Source organism: Megascapheus bottae, chromosome 25, assembly GCF_031878675.1.
Source record: "Megascapheus bottae isolate mThoBot1 chromosome 25, mThoBot2.hap1, whole genome shotgun sequence".
Lineage (NCBI taxonomy): Eukaryota > Metazoa > Chordata > Mammalia > Rodentia > Geomyidae > Megascapheus > Megascapheus bottae.
The window spans coordinates 18,853,154-18,870,696 of NC_143533.1; the positions used below are offsets into that span (position 1 = coordinate 18,853,154).

At 41.7% G+C, this 17,543-nt stretch overlaps 1 protein-coding gene across 1 annotated transcript in view; it reads left to right on the plus strand.

The window, feature by feature from the left end:
* The first annotated feature begins 49 nt into the window (after window positions 1–49).
* LOC150046523 (uncharacterized) overlaps window positions 50–17,543 on the plus strand; it is a 275,398-nt gene continuing 257,904 nt past the window's right edge. The window contains exon 1 of the mRNA XM_090318686.1: window positions 50–244. Within this exon, the coding sequence (XP_090174812.1) occupies window positions 50–244 (195 nt within the window). The remainder of the gene's footprint in view (window positions 245–17,543) is intronic.

A 17,543-nucleotide genomic window follows, 5' to 3' on the forward strand; every position in this document is an offset into this window, starting at 1 on the left:
TTAAGAGTTCCCCGGATGTTGAGCCCGCGTGGTGTTAAGAGTTCCCCGGATGTTGGGTAACTTTTTTTTTTTTTCACACCTCCCCTGCCATCTGGTGTTCTCGCGAGACTCACGCAGGTTTCCCCCCCAGGGCACCGCCCTGAAAACCCAGCGGCCCAGCCGGGACGGCAGCCGCCGCCATCTTCGGAGGCCTCAGGTGCTTCAGGAGGAACACGGAGAATTCCAGGCCCCGCGTCCATGGCGGGTGAGTGGCGCAGGGAGAAGCCTCTCCTCCAGGTCAGCTCAGCCGGGCCTGTGTTGCTGTGAGCCATGGCCTACTTCCCTTAAAATGATTTGTTTTTTTATGTTGTAAAGGTGGCGCACGGGTGGGGTACAGTTACACCTGTTAGGTAAGGAATACATTTCCTTTTGAACCATGCCCCTCTTCCCCGGTTTTCTTGTGATTTGTCTCTCTGGACCTTCCCCCCGTCTCCCCCCCTCCTAGCGCTCCCTTTCCTTACTTCAGAGCCTGCCTATCATCTCTTCTGCTGGTGAAGCTTTCTATGTATTATTATTATTATTAATAACAACATTTTTAACCCCTCAGCCTTCAGTGTGGTAAGTTTTCAGACTTGAATGCCTTTCTTGAATAGTTCGTTGGCTTTGCTGTCTTCGATCGCTTTTTAGATGTGTAGCTATTTCAGCAGAAGACATGATTTGGAAAACAGTGGACGTACATATACAACCTTCAGTACCCTGGCTTTGACTTATGCTCTGAGGTCGGCCTGGGAGAACAGCCCCTCCCCCCTGCCTCTTCCCCTGCCTGGAATCAGTACTCATCTACGTCAGTCACCTGTGAGTCAGGACAGGCCCTCAGACTCTCGAAGGTCACCTCCTCCTGTGCCCAAAGTCTCTTCCCGGATTGCCCGGGTCATGCCGCCTCCTAATAGAGAGAGGCTACCCAGGCTCTGAGATCACTTCCTCCTCTGCTGTGGTCCACCTCCTGCCTTTCCCTATGTAATCCCGCTCAGTGCAAATCCCTTTTTCCTTCCCTTTTCTCTCTGGGGGCCTCCATCTTGTGTGGGCCACAGACTTTTATGCCTGAATCAAGTGGCTGTTTCTTTTCAGCGAACCTCGCACTCTCATGGATAGGTTGTTTTCTGATGTGGTCTGTTGGTTGTTCTAAAAGCCTCTTGTACTTTGGTTGCCTTCTTTTGTTTTCTCCCAAGATTTGTTTTCTGCTTTTATTAAATATATTTCTTATGCCTTTAGCTGTCCTTTCTTTTCTTCCCTTAAAAACCCACCAAATGTAGATTTGGTTTTTTGAGTCCTGAAGTACTGTGCAATTTTCTTTTGTTGTTGTTGGTCATGGGGCTTGAACTCTGGGCCTGGGTGATGTCCCTGCGCGATTCAGTTCAAGGCTACCACTCTACCTCTGGAGCCACAGTCCCACTTCTGGTTTTCTGGTACCCAGGCTGGCTCTGAACCTTGATCTTCAGATCTCAGCCTCCTGAGCAGGTAGGATTACAGGCAGCAGCTACCACTGCTGCTGCTGCTGCTGCTGCTGCTTCCTCTTCTTCTTCTTCTTCTTCTTCTTCTTCTTCTTCTTCTTCTTGTTCTTCTTCTTCTTCTTCTTCTTGTTCTTCTTCTGTGAGATATTATTTTTTGTCTGGGCATGTTTCATTTTGGAAAAACATTAAGATATACTTATGCATGAATTATTCAACAATGAGAAAGATATTGAGAATATATCAAAGAGACGGGCATCTGTGAGGCATTTGGGATCAGGCTCTCCAGGGCTTTAGAGATGAATGTTGAGAATTTTCCTCAGGTTTTTAACCATGAATTTAGGGTGAAACTTCTACAGGATATGTATGTGTTTCACCTAGTATTACACACTTTCAAATGCATTTGTGGGCAAACTGGGAGTAAAAAAAAGCAAACAGCCTCAGAAAACTGTGGGTAAACTCAGTCAGGCTTAATCTTATTCTAGGCAATAGTTATAAAAGAGAGAATGGTAGGAGCCGAGTAATGCCATGTCTAACTTTGAGCTATATCATCGGTATTATAATCCCTTTCTGCTGAGAGGCAAGGCAACACACAAGAGGCAAGGGGCAAGAGACAGGCAAGGTGCAGGAGGCAGAGTGCAAGACTTGATTACCATTGGTTACAAATGTGTTATTGCTTTATCATTCTCTGCTGAGACCTAGAGTGAGAGTATATTAGCTGGAGGAACTTCCTCAGTGGGTTGGGGTTAGAGTTCCTGGCTTGACAGAGCTCCCCAACGTGTCTGTTGGTCTTCCAGAGAAGGAGGGCTGGGTGCGGGCGGTCAGTGTGCCCTCTCCTCTCTCGGCTTGTCCTGGTCTTGGTGTGTTCTCCCTGTCCCTCCTGCTGCTCGAGAGGGACCGGGGAAGAAAGACCCTGACAAGAGAAGGGGGAAAAAGGAAGAAATCTTCAGAGATTGTTATGGTAAGTCATGTCATTTAAAGGATTAAGAGGAAAAATAAACAAGTCAGAATGTTTGGAATATAAGTAGAGTTTGGTGGGTGGTTTTAGGATAGCAGTTGTGACAGTGAGCCGAGATAGGAAGATGAGAGAGTTGGAGAGCTGTTTTCAGAAAGATTTCTGGAACAGAAAAGTAGTTGAAGCAACTGCAGTAAAGCGAATGAAAGAGACACTGTACATAAGCAAGACAGCCAGCTGATCACTGGGTATGAAGGGTCCCTCTTGTGCAAATGTCTCCATGTTTTGTAGCTGGTAGTTATCTCTCCCATAAGACTGTTATTTTCTGTAGAAAGGGACTGCATTTGTCTTGTCATTCCTCTCTCCCTAATGCCCACTGCAGTACCTGGCCCATAAAAATACTCAATAAATATTTACTGAATGAACAAATAAGGTCATACTTCAAAAAATCAGCTGGTTATTCCTGAATTGAGAACTCTACACTGGCATTCCATTGTCTCCACTTTATATGGACTCCTTTTATAGATGACATTGCTGCTGAGGATATGAGAAGGACTCCTATTTAAGTCCTCTTGATGTCTGCTGAAGAAGTAGTTCCAACTTTTGTACAACCAACAGTTCCCTAGTTTGGACTTCCAAGGGAATCAAGGTTTTATTGCTTGGAAGAGGAGTGATTCTCCTTAGTGAACTGATACTTTTTGTGAGCCTCCTAAGTAAAAAATGTTTGCTTTGCTTAGTAGAACCATTTTTTGTGGCCCATGCTCCACTTTAACAAATTATTAACATTATCTCTTTCCCAGACATAGTTTTCCCTTTTGTTTTATCTGATCAGCTATTCCTGACTCCCATATCTTCCTGGTTTCTTTCTTATGTATCCTTTTCTATTCTACAACCTTTCTGCAAAGTTTAAGGGTGAAAGAAAAGACAAACAGTATTCTCAGATATGAAATAAGTGTTCTCATAGACAAAGATTTCAGAAATGTCCCAGTTCTTTGAGGAACCAATATGTGACAGGAAGATGCTGTTAAGGGAAATAGAGGATGAATGTCTAGAGGGAAAGCTGGGCTACATGAAGGATCTATGTCTATATCTTTGTAGAATGGAATAATAGATTTTGAAACAATGATCTGAAAGAATATAGGACTTAGTACTAAGGGGATGGTGATTAGGAGAATGGCTGCTTGAGGGCAGTTTCCCTTCCTTCTGTAAAGAGAAAGAGAAAGAGAAAGAGAGAGAGAGAGAGAGACCCTACCTCAGTCAACAAGCCAGACATGGTCATGTATGACTAGTCTTAACCAAACAGGAAGCACAGATAGGAAGAGGTGGTCTGAAGCTAGATGGGTTAAAGTATGCGACATGATCTGAAAAATAAGCAAAAAGGGCTTGGAGGCATGGCTCAGGTGGTAGAGTACCCTGAGTTTAATCCTTAGTACAACATAAACACTTTCCCCCAGAATATAATTGAGTTACTGCCAAATGAGACTCTTCTGAGGCTGTTTGTTTTCTTTGAATCACTATAGCTAATTAATGTAAATAATTTATTCACAGATATTTGTATGCAGAATGATAGACAGCATGCTGTAAGAACTTCAGATTCCTACAGTCATAAGAAATTGGGTCTGCTAGGGAGTTGACATTAAGATGAATGCATTATTTGGGTAGGTGTGTAAATTGGGACAACTCTTTTGAAGGGAGATTTGGCTATGTATGCCAAAATGACTTAGGAAGTTGATCAGCTTTGACCTCAAATTTCTTTAGAAACTTTTGTCCCAAAGGAATAACCAGAAATACATCTAGAATATACTCATCATTGAAGTATTGCTAATAATGTCAAATATTGACAGTAACCTACATTTTCTAATAAACAACTATGGTACAATGGAGTGCTTTGTAGATGTTAAGATTATTAAATAGAAGTATATTTGGAAATTTAGTCCTAAATTTAAAAGTGAATTAGGAAAGCATAGATGCATTGGACCTATTCTTCTAAAAATTAGATATGCCATTTATGTGAATGCATGAGAAATCTAGATAAAAATATACCAATATAATAATGGTTACTTACAAAATGATAGGCAATTCTTCAGTTCTATTATTGGATAATCTACATCATTTCTATGATTTTTTTTAATAATAATCATGTGTGCTGAATTACTTGTGCAGTAGAAATTTATACTACACCAATTTGGCCCATGTATACAGATTGTGTGGTTCCCCATTCACCAAACCTATTTAAGGATCTTCAGTTGTTTCACTTGGGACCATTTGGCCCACAGTTAGAAGGAACCAAGATAACGTCTTGAGACCATTTTTTAGGGTTGGAAGACTTCTGCCTGTGTAGGCTGTAACTATGATGGGAAAGATAAGCTAAGCTTATCTGCACTTCTTTCTGGCAAGCTCTAATCTTTAAATATGGATGGCTAACATCCAAGGTTTCCATTTCTTGAGTAACTGTGATATAATAAATTGAATAAAAGCATCTGCTACTTTTAATATTATATGTACTGTGCCACAGTTTTCTTGGACACGTGGATTTACTTCCAAAAGTTGCATGATTTTTAGAGCCTGCTCATGCAGATGGAAATAATCACAGGGTAAGGCAGTCCTTCATAGGCAACTGCTTATCAGGCTTTGGCCACTATTTTGACTCTACATTCATGTAGCATCACTCCTACCTTGTGTCTATTTCTAACATTTAGGAAGGATTCTGTTATTTGGGATTCAGAAAGATAAATAGTAAATGCTTTGTGGAGGAGATTGGATGACCATAAACAGCTCTTGTGTTCAGACTTAATGAGGGAAAGAAAGTATATGCATCCATTCTGCTCTAGTGTTCTGCTCTGCATCTTTTATTACCTATACTAGCCCTTCTCCAAATTAGTCTCATTTCTGCAAATCTTTTGTTTTTATTTGAAAAGGTTTCATCTACCTTTGGAGAGTGATATCCTGTTTATGTGTTTATTTCAGTGTTTTTGTGGCAGAATGTCTAGACTATTGAGTTTTTAGTTGATGTGTGTTTCACTTTTTTCCTAATTCATGGCGAGACATGAGTATTTGTATTTCCTAGAAATCCAAATTTTTCCGAATTGTTTTTTTTTTTCAAGGAAGGAGAGGAGAAGGTGCTGGAGGACCAGAATCCCCCAATGTTTTATAAAACATTAAATTCATCAAGGAGATTGAATTTGGTGGAGAAGAATGTTGGGCAGGATGATAAAGTCTTAGGTTTTAAGAAGCGTCAGAACTAGCTCCAGGTTCTACTGTATAGCAGAGCTTGGGGAGGGTACTGCTAAGGGAAAGGCTTAGGCAACAGCTAGGCAGGATGGACTTAGAGCTTCTGTTTTGGGACATTCAGACTTGAAGATGAACATCTTGAAGACTTGAGGATGTTCAAAAAAGCCAGCAGTGAACTAAAGATCTTCCCTCTTATCAGGGTCAGTTACAGATCTCCTAGATTCTAAATAAGCAGCACATTGTAATACAATCTGAGAGGTCATTAACTCCCCCCTCCCCTATCTCCCAAGACTTGAACTTTGAGGTTCAAAGATAAAACCTTTTGTCCTGCAGCTTGAGGCCGCCAGAGAGGGCACAAAGAAGTATATGAGACTGTATCTCAACCAATGGCTGGTCATGGAGGTGTGTGCCTCTTACCCCAGCTACAGGGGAAGCACCTGTCAGCCCCAAAGACACGGGACACACAAGTAGGAAGAATGAACCCCAGGCTTGCCCAAGTGTAAGTGAAACCCTACCTCAAAAATAACCAGTAGGGCTGGAGGTGGTGGTTCATGCCTGTAATCCTAGCTACTCTGGAGGCTGAGATCTGAGGATCAAGGTTCAAAGCCAGCCCTGGCTTGAGACTCTTATCCCCAGTTAACCTCTAGAAAACAAGAAGTGAGGCCTGTCTCAGGGGTAGGGTGGTAGCTCTCAGCCTTGAGCTGAAGAGCTCAGAGACAGTGCCCAGGCTGAGTTTAAGCCCCATGACCCACAAAACAAAAAACCCACCCCCCCTCCCCCAAAAAACCCACTAGGGGCTGTGAGTATGGCCAGGTGGTGGAGGGCTCACCTGGCATACACGAATCCCTGGGTTCGATTTCTCAGTAACACCTATACAGAAAAAGTCAGAAGTGGCACTATGACTCAAGTGGCAGAGGGCTGGCCTTGAGCAAAAAGTGTCCAAGGACCATGCCTAAGCCTTGAGTTCAAGCCCCCAGACTGGCAAAAAAACCCCAAACAAACAAACAAAAAACTAATAAAATAAGCAAGGCTGGAGGTCTGGCTCAGCTAGCAGAGTGCCTGTTCATCAAGGACAAGCCCTGTGTTCAATCCCTAATATCACCAAATATTTTTCTTTAAAAGAGAGCCACAAAAAATCAATACTTCTGGCTCTGATGTCACTAGCTCTTGAGTCCTTCAAATACATTTTTTTTAGACTTTTTCCCCCCATCAATATTCCCTCAACACATTTTCTATGGGCGTATAGATTTCTAACTTTTGTGATTCTAAGAAGATATTGATTAGACAGCTGCATTCCCTCTGTGAATATTAGTAATTTGGGGCCAAGATGCTGAAATTTTCAGGGCTTAGGTTATTGATAGGTTTCTGCAATTCTTGTGTGGGAAAAGTCACTTTCAGGTTCTAACTAAGAATAGATAATCCACTTTTTGTAGCATCAGGAGATTTCATTTATCCTATCATTAAGCATCATACCTTCTATAAACATTACATCAACTATAGCAGCTCCTGCTGAGTTGTTTCTCTAGGCCTTGGGGCAGGAGATTTTTATTTGCATGGTTAAAATGATGCTATTAATTATTCCATAGTTTATATACTGGTTTCTGAGGTTTTAGTCCTGGGATGTCACTGTCTCAGTCATTATGAATTTGGGTCTCTAATAGCTGCTGCTTGTGCAGCAAATGAGGTTCTTGGTGCAGGCTGAAGTCAGAATGATGATCCAGTATGAAGATGAGCAGGAATTTTTGTGCTGTGGAAGAGAAATAAAAGTAGAAGCACTCTGACCTTAGGCTAGTGACCACCCAGTGAAAAAACTAGAATATGGTCAGTAACCATTGCATGAGCAACTTGAGCAGAAAGCTGAAGTGAACAAGGGCTAACATCAAATTACAAAAGCATTTGAAGAAAGGAATGTTCTTATTACTGGGTGGAATATTTACAAAGTCATCTTGACTCATGAGTAGGATTTGTGTAGATAGAAGGAATAGCAATTATCCCCTAGTATTGAAACTAAAGCCTGTGGAGTTGACTGTAGATGCTCTGTTAGGAAACCCATTGGCCATACTCATCCATCACACCCAAAGCCTGAGTTTGAGGTTTTGTAGAACAAGGTAAATTTGTGTCCCATTTTTAAGATGAATTTTAGTTATTTTCTTTCTCTTAACTGAAGACTTAGCTGAGCCAAAGGGTCAAGTCCAGGACCCTTAGTCCTTCTGTCCTGTCGGTGCTTGAGAGCTGGGTCAGTGCAGGAAAGCAAAGAAAAAGGATCTAGGTGACAGGGAGCATCACGTGTTTATCGATACTTGGCTGAATTCGTGTGCTGGCTTAAATGTCTGCCATTCCCAAATCTACGAATCCTCAAATCAAGTGTGATAGCCTTTAGGCAGGAATTAGGCCACAAGAGTTTTACCATCAGGATGAAATTAGTACTTCCCTACAAGGGAGCTAGCTTGGCTCTGTTGCCCTTCCATTTTCAGCATTATTAGAACAGTGTTCGTTCCTTCTGCTCTGAGGAGCCCTAACAGGTTTTATTCTATTAGGTACTGAGCGTGCAAGCAAGTTTGTTTCAGGCTTCCTACCTTCAGAACTATAAGGAATACATTTCTTAGAAATTGCCCCAATCTTGTCAGGAGCCTGTGTCTTATGCCTGTAATCCTAGCTACTTGGGGGGCTAAGGACAGGAGGAAAGCCCAGGCAGAAAAGTTCAAGGGATACCTACCTTTTCAATCCATAACTGAGTCCAGTGTCACTTGCTAGTTAGTCATCCCAAGTTGCATAGTTCTAGGCTAGCCAGGGTATAAACAAAGAGAGACTCCTCCACAGACAGAAGTTGGGTCTGGTGGCATGTTCCTATAATACCAGCATCATCATCAGTGAGATTATAGAAAAACAGAGAAAAGGTGCCTGAGTAGAAAAAGTCTTGATATACCAGGTATAGTGATAGGTCAGACAGCTGTGTTACAATATAAATACAATAGTTAACATTCACTGAGGGCTCATTTGCTGCCAAGTGCCTTATACTGCATGGTCTTACTTACTCCACATCATTGCCCTGAAACTAAGGAACACTTGTTTACAGATGAGAAACTTGGAAAAGCTAAGAGAATTGATTAAGTTTACCAGCTTGTAGTTGATATAGCATTAAAGTCTGATTGCAGAACTTCAAAGCTTGATTCTCATGAAATTCTGGTTGTTCTCAGGAGAAAAGAACAAGGGTACTTATAGGATTTTCTGTGTGTCTTCCAAGAGTTCTGGAGGGTAATGGAAATGCTTCGTTTGGTCAGAAGGTAATTTAATGAACCACATTAAGACAAAGAAATGGCTACACTCATAAAATTCATGTCTCACATCTCCCCAGATATGGTCTTTTATTTTCTGCCATCAATAGGTGTTGAATAGAAAGTGGCATTTTTAAAAAGCATCAATAATGAATTAAAATAGCTTTCTGATGTGAGAAACTATTGATAGCTTATAAAAGAGTAACATAATAATAACTTTCTGGGATTTGACTGAAGAAAGCAAATGAAACAAATTTGTAGCCTGGTGTCTTTTGCTGGTTTTGTTTCTGAAAAAAAAAGTCAATAAATTACTTCTGCAAGATTGTTGGTTGTGTGTCTTGAATTGCAGGGCTGTAGTATGTATTCAGCCATTGGGAACATGAGCTTGCATTCCTAATGTGGCTTAGCCTTTCAGACACATATTTTGATCTTTCTTTAGCTTCTGATCTAAGGAATATTGTTGAATCTGCATCCTGTATTTAGCTGTTATTTACCAGCTCACAGCCAATTCTAGATTCCATCTACAAGAAAGAGAGAACATTTCTAAGAGAGCCTTTGCATCTCAAAAGGAGCTATGAAAAGAGATAGAATTCATGGAGATTTTAGCCTGTACCTATTGGGGTTTGGCTTGTATTATTCCCTGGATTCTACTGTTAAAGATCTTCTAAGGATGTATATTACCTTAAAGAAAACTTACATTTTGGAGAAAATGTAACTCATGTGCTCATGTGCAAAACACAAAATACACAAGGTATTGATCATAGATGCTGAAAAGTAAGATTGTCTCTCTCTACATCCCTCTAGCCAGAAAAAATTGTTTCGTTTGTGTCACATGATATTTATTTTTTTATTTTGAGACAAGGTCTCACTGAATTGCTCAAATTGTCCTGCAACTTGAGATCCTCCTACATCAGTCTACTCAATGCTGGGGTTCAAGTCTGAACCCCCAGGCAAGACTTACTTGGCATTTTGTTCCAGGTAATTTGACATCAGAATATTTTTGAATTGACAAAAAACAAAAAACAAAAAAACCTCTCCAGTGGCCAGCAGTTTGGGCTAGTGGTAAGAATGCTTGCCTAGCATGCACTAAGACCCAGGTTTTATTCCTCGGTACCACATACATAGAAAACTGAAAGTGGTGCTATGGCTTAAGAGGTAAGCTCTAGCCTTGAGAAAACCCAAGGACAGTGCTCAGGTCCTTAACCCAATCCCAGGACTGGCAAAAAAACCCCCAAAAAACAAAAATCAAAACAAAAAACACCTCTCCAGCTTTTGCCTTTAAAGAAGTTACCCTCAAATACTTAGTGCTTACACAATGCACCCTTGTACTCCCTAATAACCAGTTATTTCTCTACTATAACTCTGAATTTTTATACCATTAGGGATAAAATAAGGGAAAAGGTGGTGGGAAACTGGGACCTGGGAGGTGTATGGAGGGACAGAGAGGGTGACAAGTCAAACATGGAGAAGGATGAGAGATGGGGAAGGAATCAAGACTGTGTGTCATGCTAATTAATTTTTAAAATCCAATTTTTAAAACTCAAATTGGCTGGTTCATAAAGTCCTGTTTTATGTAAGCAAAGATTTAGTGACAGCCATCCGATGAGCTTGGAATCTGATTGGAATATTTGTTGCTTATAGAAAAGGAGTTCATGGCTAAGTCCTGTGGATCAGACATCCCTGAAGGTCTGAGGTATCTTTTGTCCTTGTTGGCATCGGACTGAGATGAACCCCATACTATGCTACAAGAACAAGGGTGAGGAAAGAGGCTGTTACAGAATAATTCTAAGACTTCACAACTTGTTCTGTGCCCACAGGCCATGAATATTTCTAAAACATGTAGGTCATGAATTTTGCCTTCTCATCCCCTAAACTCAGCAATAGCTTCTACTTCTAAATACCTTGCAATGTAATGTTTGGTTTCTGTACATGCCTGCAAATGGGCAATACTAAACTTGGAAATACCAAGGCCCTGGGGCCATATCTACAATCCAGTAACTCCCAGCAAATGCAGATTGTATTGAGTGACTATGTCTCATTCCTCAATCTCTTGACCATCCTGAAGCTCAGAATATAACCTTACTTTGAAAAGTATCCACAAGATTTTTTTTTGGCCTGGATACCCGTGTGTGCGTGTGTGTGTGTGTGTGTGTGTGTGTGTGTGTGTGTGTGTGTGTTTTGTATGTATTACTGGGGATTGGACTGGGGACCTTATGCTTTAAAGCACTTTCTCCATTTGATTCATAACACAGTACTACACAGTACTTCAATTTCCCACTTAATATTTCTGGGCCATGGTTTGTATGTAGGTGTCTAAAAGTATAGGAATGATATCAGGCTGTAATGAGGTCTGTGTAGATGAAACTTGATAGGATAGTATTACACTGAGTTGATTAGGCCTTATAGCTGGAGAATGGTATCTTTGTAAACAGAGGGAAAGATTTTAGAAACTGTTTTTTAAAAAACAGAACAAAGCCTGGTGCTGGTGGCTCACGCTGGTAATCCTAGCTTCTTCAGGAGGCTGAGGTCTGAGGGTTGTAGTTCAAAGCCAGCTTGGGCAGGAAAGATAAGACTCATCTCCAATTAACTACCAGAAAATGAAAAGTGGTGCTGTGGCTTAAAGTGGTAGAGCTGAAATGCTCAGGGGCAGTGCCCAGGCCCAGAGTTCAAGCCCCATGATCCAGAGAAACAAAACAAAACAAAACAAAAAAAAACCCCAGAACAAATAGTATGTATATGTGTGAATAGAGAGTGATTTATTTTAGGGAATTGGCTCATGCAGTTGATAAAAGTTGACAAGTATAAGATCCACGGGGTTGGCCAGCTTTCTGTAGACCTGGAGAATAAAAGAGCTGATGTTGAAGTTGAAGTTCAAGACTTTCTTCTGCAGAATTCTCCTCTTGCTTTACAGCGTGGTCAATTCTTCTACTAAATTGATGTAGCCCATCCTTATTGTAGATGGGCAGTCTGCTTTACTTTGGGTCCTTTTTGCAAATGTTAACCTTACCCCAGATTATGCAGAATGATCTTTGGCTGAGTATATAGGAAACATGGCCTAGCCAAATAGATATGCAAAATGAACTAAGACACACAAATGTGAAGATGATACAAGGACCAAAGCAGAGGTTGGAGTGATGTTTCTATAGCCAAGGAATGCTAAGGATTGTAAGGAAACTCGGTAAGCCAAGAGCGAGGCTCAGGAACATTTTCCCTCTCAGATTCCATACTGTTTATTGAATTTTCACCATCCTGAAGTATGAACAAGTATATTTGTTGGTTTAAATCACTTCTCTGATGGCAGTCTCTTATAGTAAGCTCCCATAAAACTACACATAGGTGAATGAAGCCATTTTTCCTGTTCGAATCAGGGCCTGAGGTGCTGCTGAGATTAGGTTGGGATGTTCATGAGGCATAAAAGAAGTTCATTTGGGTACTGGAGAAAACCAGGAAAGAAACGGTCAGGTTAGATATGGGGCTTGTAGAGATTATCACACACAAAAGTCAATGGCAAGTCACTCAGTGAAAATAATGGCAGTACATATGACAAAAAAACAGGGGTTAACCTCCTTAAATCTGAAGGGCTGTTACAAGAACATCAATAAGGAAGAAAATGTCATTGAAAAAGGGAGCAAAGTGGAGAGACAATCAATATACAGAAAGAATGACAAATGGCCACTAAATAGCCATGTGGTTGATCTCAGCTTACTGTGCATGCTGCTTCCTTAAATCTGTGCTCATAATTTACTCCTTCAAATTCATCCCAAGGATTTTTGTTTAGGAACTATCATGGACAGACCAGCGAGAAGGCCTGCGTTTTGACAGTTGCAGTACAGGTGGGTACTGGGTGGCTTGATCCTTGGTGAGAGATGCTGCTGTACAGAAATGTTTTCCTCATATCTGAGATAGAGTGATATGAGGATATGAGCATGAAACCGGTGAAGGAACAGGTGGCCAGGAGCTGGTGGCTCATACCTGCAAGCCTAGCTACTGACGAGGCTGAGATCTGAAGATCATAGCTTAAAGCCAGCCCAGGCAAGAAAGTCCCTGAGATCCTTTAACTACCAGGATGTGGACTCAAAGTGGTAGGGTGCTAGCCTTGAATAAAAGAACTTAAGTTCAGCCCAGGCCCTGAATTCAAGCCTCACGAGCTACAGAAACAAACAACCCTCCCTCAAACAGAAAACAAACAAAAAATCAGTTGTCTGTTGAAAACCTACTTGTCTTTGCTATTATACTATGGATGCTTTCAAAGCACGAGAATCTTATGTAGGAGAAAAGTTTGTAAGGATAAGAAATGATAGAATATCAATACAAGGTGGAAGGAACTATTTGTCTAATGACACCAGTGGTTTTCAGTTTGGGCTTCACATTAGAACCTCTGCAGAGTGTTTTGAAAATACGGATGTCTGTAGCAGTATTGTTTGTAGGAGCTCCAAATCGAGAACTATCCAAACGTGCATCTGCAGGAGTATTGGTAAATTATCGTGCATTAGTCACACAATGGAGCAACCATTCAACCAGGAGAATAAAAGATGGACAATTACACACAGTGCTGTAAATAAATCTCTTTAAGTGGAATATTGAGTGAAAAATCAAATAGAAGATGAGTGACCTTAAATGTGCCATCCCTGTGCTATGTGAAGGGCAACTGGGTACAGAATCCAGGAGTACTCTGCATTTCTTCTATAGAGCTTTTCTGAAGTTTAAATTTTTGCATCAGTATTGAAAGGCATACTGTATGATTCCTTTATGCCAACTGTAAAGACAGACACAATTTGTTCATGTTTTTAGAACTCAGGATAGTTGCTTTGGGAAGAAATTGGATCTGGGAGGGTGCATGAGAGAAAAGTGGGGTGGTAGCCATGACACATCTCTAAGTTGTATACTAGTTATACAAGTGCATCCTACTATGCAAACACATTGAGCTCCACACTGCAGTCCCCTCTCCTGCACATACATTTTATTTCATTAGAAAAATGAAAGCTAGTCTGATGCCCAGCCCTACCCAGACTAAGTGAGACTGCATGGAGATGCTGAGCATCAGTATCTTTACGTGCACCCTGGATTGCTGTCGTGCACTGAGGATGACCTGCTCTCGCGATTTGTCCTGTAGGCAGTGAGCCAAATACCAGGGCAGGATGCAGTGTGGTTCAGGCTCCTTCCTACAGAAGCAGAGCTTGGGATGCTTCTCAGAGCTGAGCGGGATTGATGAGATTATCAGGGTTCCTCCATAAATGAGCATTTGCAGCCCAGGAAATAGCCAATTTCCAGTTCTCGTTTTCTGTTTTCCTGGTAGTGGCTATGTTTTTACTCGGAAACTTAATTCTTCATCTTAAATACTCTTGTCATATGTTGGTCCCTTAGGGTCCAGAGTTGTGAACAGAGTCTCACCAGGTTTCATGCAAATAGCATTAAAATACAATTAGTCTCATATACCCATAAGCATTGTATTTTATGTAATTTAAACTCTTCCTTGTAGCAAGCCTTTAAGAAAAAAATGGATGAAGTAAATGACTGGAAAAATGAGCACCAAAATTTTGGGTGATTCTGACAATATTTTGTAGCCTTTATGACCAATTTCTAATGCATTACACAGGAATGTGTAGGGTTGAGGGACAGGAGAGACTAGGAGCAGGGTTTCTAGAGTCCAGGTTGTGGAGGAGCCATATTTTGTTCATGAATGTGTGCTGCTATGTATAATTCACCAGTAATATATACAGTCTAAGGGGAAGGCACTATTGCATGGCCACTAAAAAGAGTTGGTGTTTTCATTCTGACAGTTTTTACTACCTATGACTTACATGACAACAGTGAAATAACAACTGACCTTTATCGAGTGGTTGTACTGCATCACATCAGGCTCTTTCCATGAATTCTCTGATTGAGAGAATCTGGTGACTCCCCACTTGATAGATGAGAAAGTGCATGTTCAGGATTAATAATCTACTGTGGTCACCACCTGTCAGAAGCAGAACCTGAGTATTGAGAACAACTGAGTCCCCAGACTATGCTCTGACTGAGACGGGACATTGGTTAGTGGTGGAGTGATCTGAGCTTGTAGCAGTTTGTCCTATACTCCCTTCCTTTCCCTCTCCTCAGTGTAGATTCAGTCACACTATCCCATGTCTCACAGTTTGTCACCTTGTTCTCTCTTTGACTTTTTCCCTCCTATTTATATTTACTCTGAGAGGTCGTTTCTCTTTCTTCCTCTACCTCTCATCTCCAGAACAGAGCTGAGTTAGAGCACCCTAAGATGTTAGGAACTGACATAAGTTCTCTCTTGAAGAGAAGCTTCACAGGGTGGATGTTGCTTACTACCCAGGAGTGTTCATGAAGGTGTTGTAAACTAAGTCAGTGGCCATTAGACTGTGGCCCCCTGTCAAACCCTACTTGAGTTAATAGTTTTATGGTAACCAACTCAAGCCCATTTTTGCATGTATTGCCTGAGTGCCTTGATGCCAGCATAGTAGAGGAATAATAGCCGTGGCGGACACTGTCTGGCCCCACAGATTCTTTCCATCCACAGTTATCCCAGGAAGAGACCCCACTGCAGAGCTTAGCGCACGGACACACTGTACGCTGGCTTTCTCTTCTGCACATCCCAGGTTCCTCTTGTGATTGAATTCTAGGCAGGAGGATCATCCTAAAATCACGTCACATGGGGCATTACCGACCTTGGGTGTTCTTGGTGACAAAAGGTGGTCATGATCCTCACTGAATATTTATTGATATGTTCGCAAGTGAGAGATTGACAAACACCCTCTCAGAAACAGAACGATGCATTATTCATTTTGCTTCAAGTATAGTATGGTGTGAGAGAGCAGGCAGGGCAGCCCAGGCTAGAGTGGAGGTATTAGCTCTTTGCCAGAGAAGTGAAGCAGGAAGGCTAGGTTGGTGCCTTTCCCCACAGACACAGGACATGGGTTTTGCATCAAAGAAGGCAACGAGGTCATCTTCAGAATGTGTTTAATATATCCCAAACTGAAATTAGTCTTGAAGCACAATGAGTAAATACATCTTTATCTGTATTTTTGTTAGGGACGGTTGTTGATCATGCAAACGTTGGTTGGCGACAGGTAGCATGGGGTTGTTGGAAACAAAACCAAATGGCTAGGTCGCAAAGCTATCTCTTCTGCCTCGATTCTTAGAATCCACTTAAGGGAAATCCTTAGTGCTTCTATGAATTCTATTTTCTCTAATTTGAGGGAAGGAGCTATTTTCCATTTGTGAGCCATTTTCCACAGGGGTTTTGTTTCTCTTCCTAGGGGTCACTGAAATATTTGGATTTCATATTTTATCCTGAATGGTTTCAGTAGTCTTGTGTTGGGTAAATTGATATACCCAGCTTTGTGTCTTTCACCACCCTATACAAGTATCATCTCTAGGAAGTTGATATAATGGTGGGGATTTAGAATTCATAAAACTATAACTCCATGGGGCTTGGAATGCGGCCTAGTGGTAGTGTGCTTGCCTTTCTTGCATGCAGCCCTAATTTTGATTTCTCAGTACCACATAAACAGAAAAAATCAGAAGTGGCACTGTGGCTCAAGTGGTAGAGTGCTAGTCTTGAGGAAGAAAAACTAACCCAGGACAGTGCCCAGGCCCTGTGTTCAAGCCCCAAGACTGGCAAAAAAAAAAAAAAAGAATTTAACTCTGTGTATTTTTCCTTCTAGAAGGCAAAACTCAAAGCCAAGGCAACTTAATTCCTGATGGCAGGGCTCTCAAGTGTGAGGCAGGAGGAAGCGAGCTAGGACTAAGGATGGTTGTAGAGCTAGCATCCTTCAGATGAGGTGGATTACTTGATCTCATGAGACCCATTCTCAAGAGATGTATAGACTGGATCTTAGGATACTTCACCTTGAAGAGAAAAAGGAGAAAAAACTGTCTACCAGCTCCTGCTGTCTCCACCAGCCCTTGAAATATTTCCACCATGTGCTTTGCATTCCCTAGGACTGGCAAGAAAAATTACTTCCGTATATGTATTTTTTACACCCCCCCCTCCAGTTTTGGGGCTTGGACTCAGGGCCCAAATGCTGTCCCTGAGCTTTTATCTCAAGGCTAGTACTCTACCACTTAAGCCACTCTACCACTTCTTCCTTTTCCAAACAGTTTATTGGAGGTAAGAGTCTCAGGAACTTTCCTGCCTGGGCTGGCTTTGAAGTGCCAGTCTCAGATCTTAGCCTCTTGAGTAGCTAGGATTAGAGGTGTGAGCCATCAGTGCCCAGCCCATCTCTATATAGTTTTTTTTTTTTTTGCCACTCCTGGGGCTTGAATTCAGGGCCTGACCCCTGTCAGGGCTGGCGCTCTACCACTTGAAGAACAGCACCACTTGGGGCTTTTTCTGTGTATGTGATACAGAGGAATCGAACCCAGGGTTTCGTGCATGCTAGGCAAGCACTCTACCACTAGGCCACACTCCTGGCCCCCACTCCATAGTCTTATCTCCACTTTTTCTTTTGGAAGAATCCAAGTTAAGGCCATGGGTCTTGTTAAGATGAGGGGGGCAGGACACAGGCATGTAGTAAGCACTACCATATTATATCTACATAAGGTTGTTCAGATGCCTAAAGAGCTACTAGTCACTTGAAAGACTTG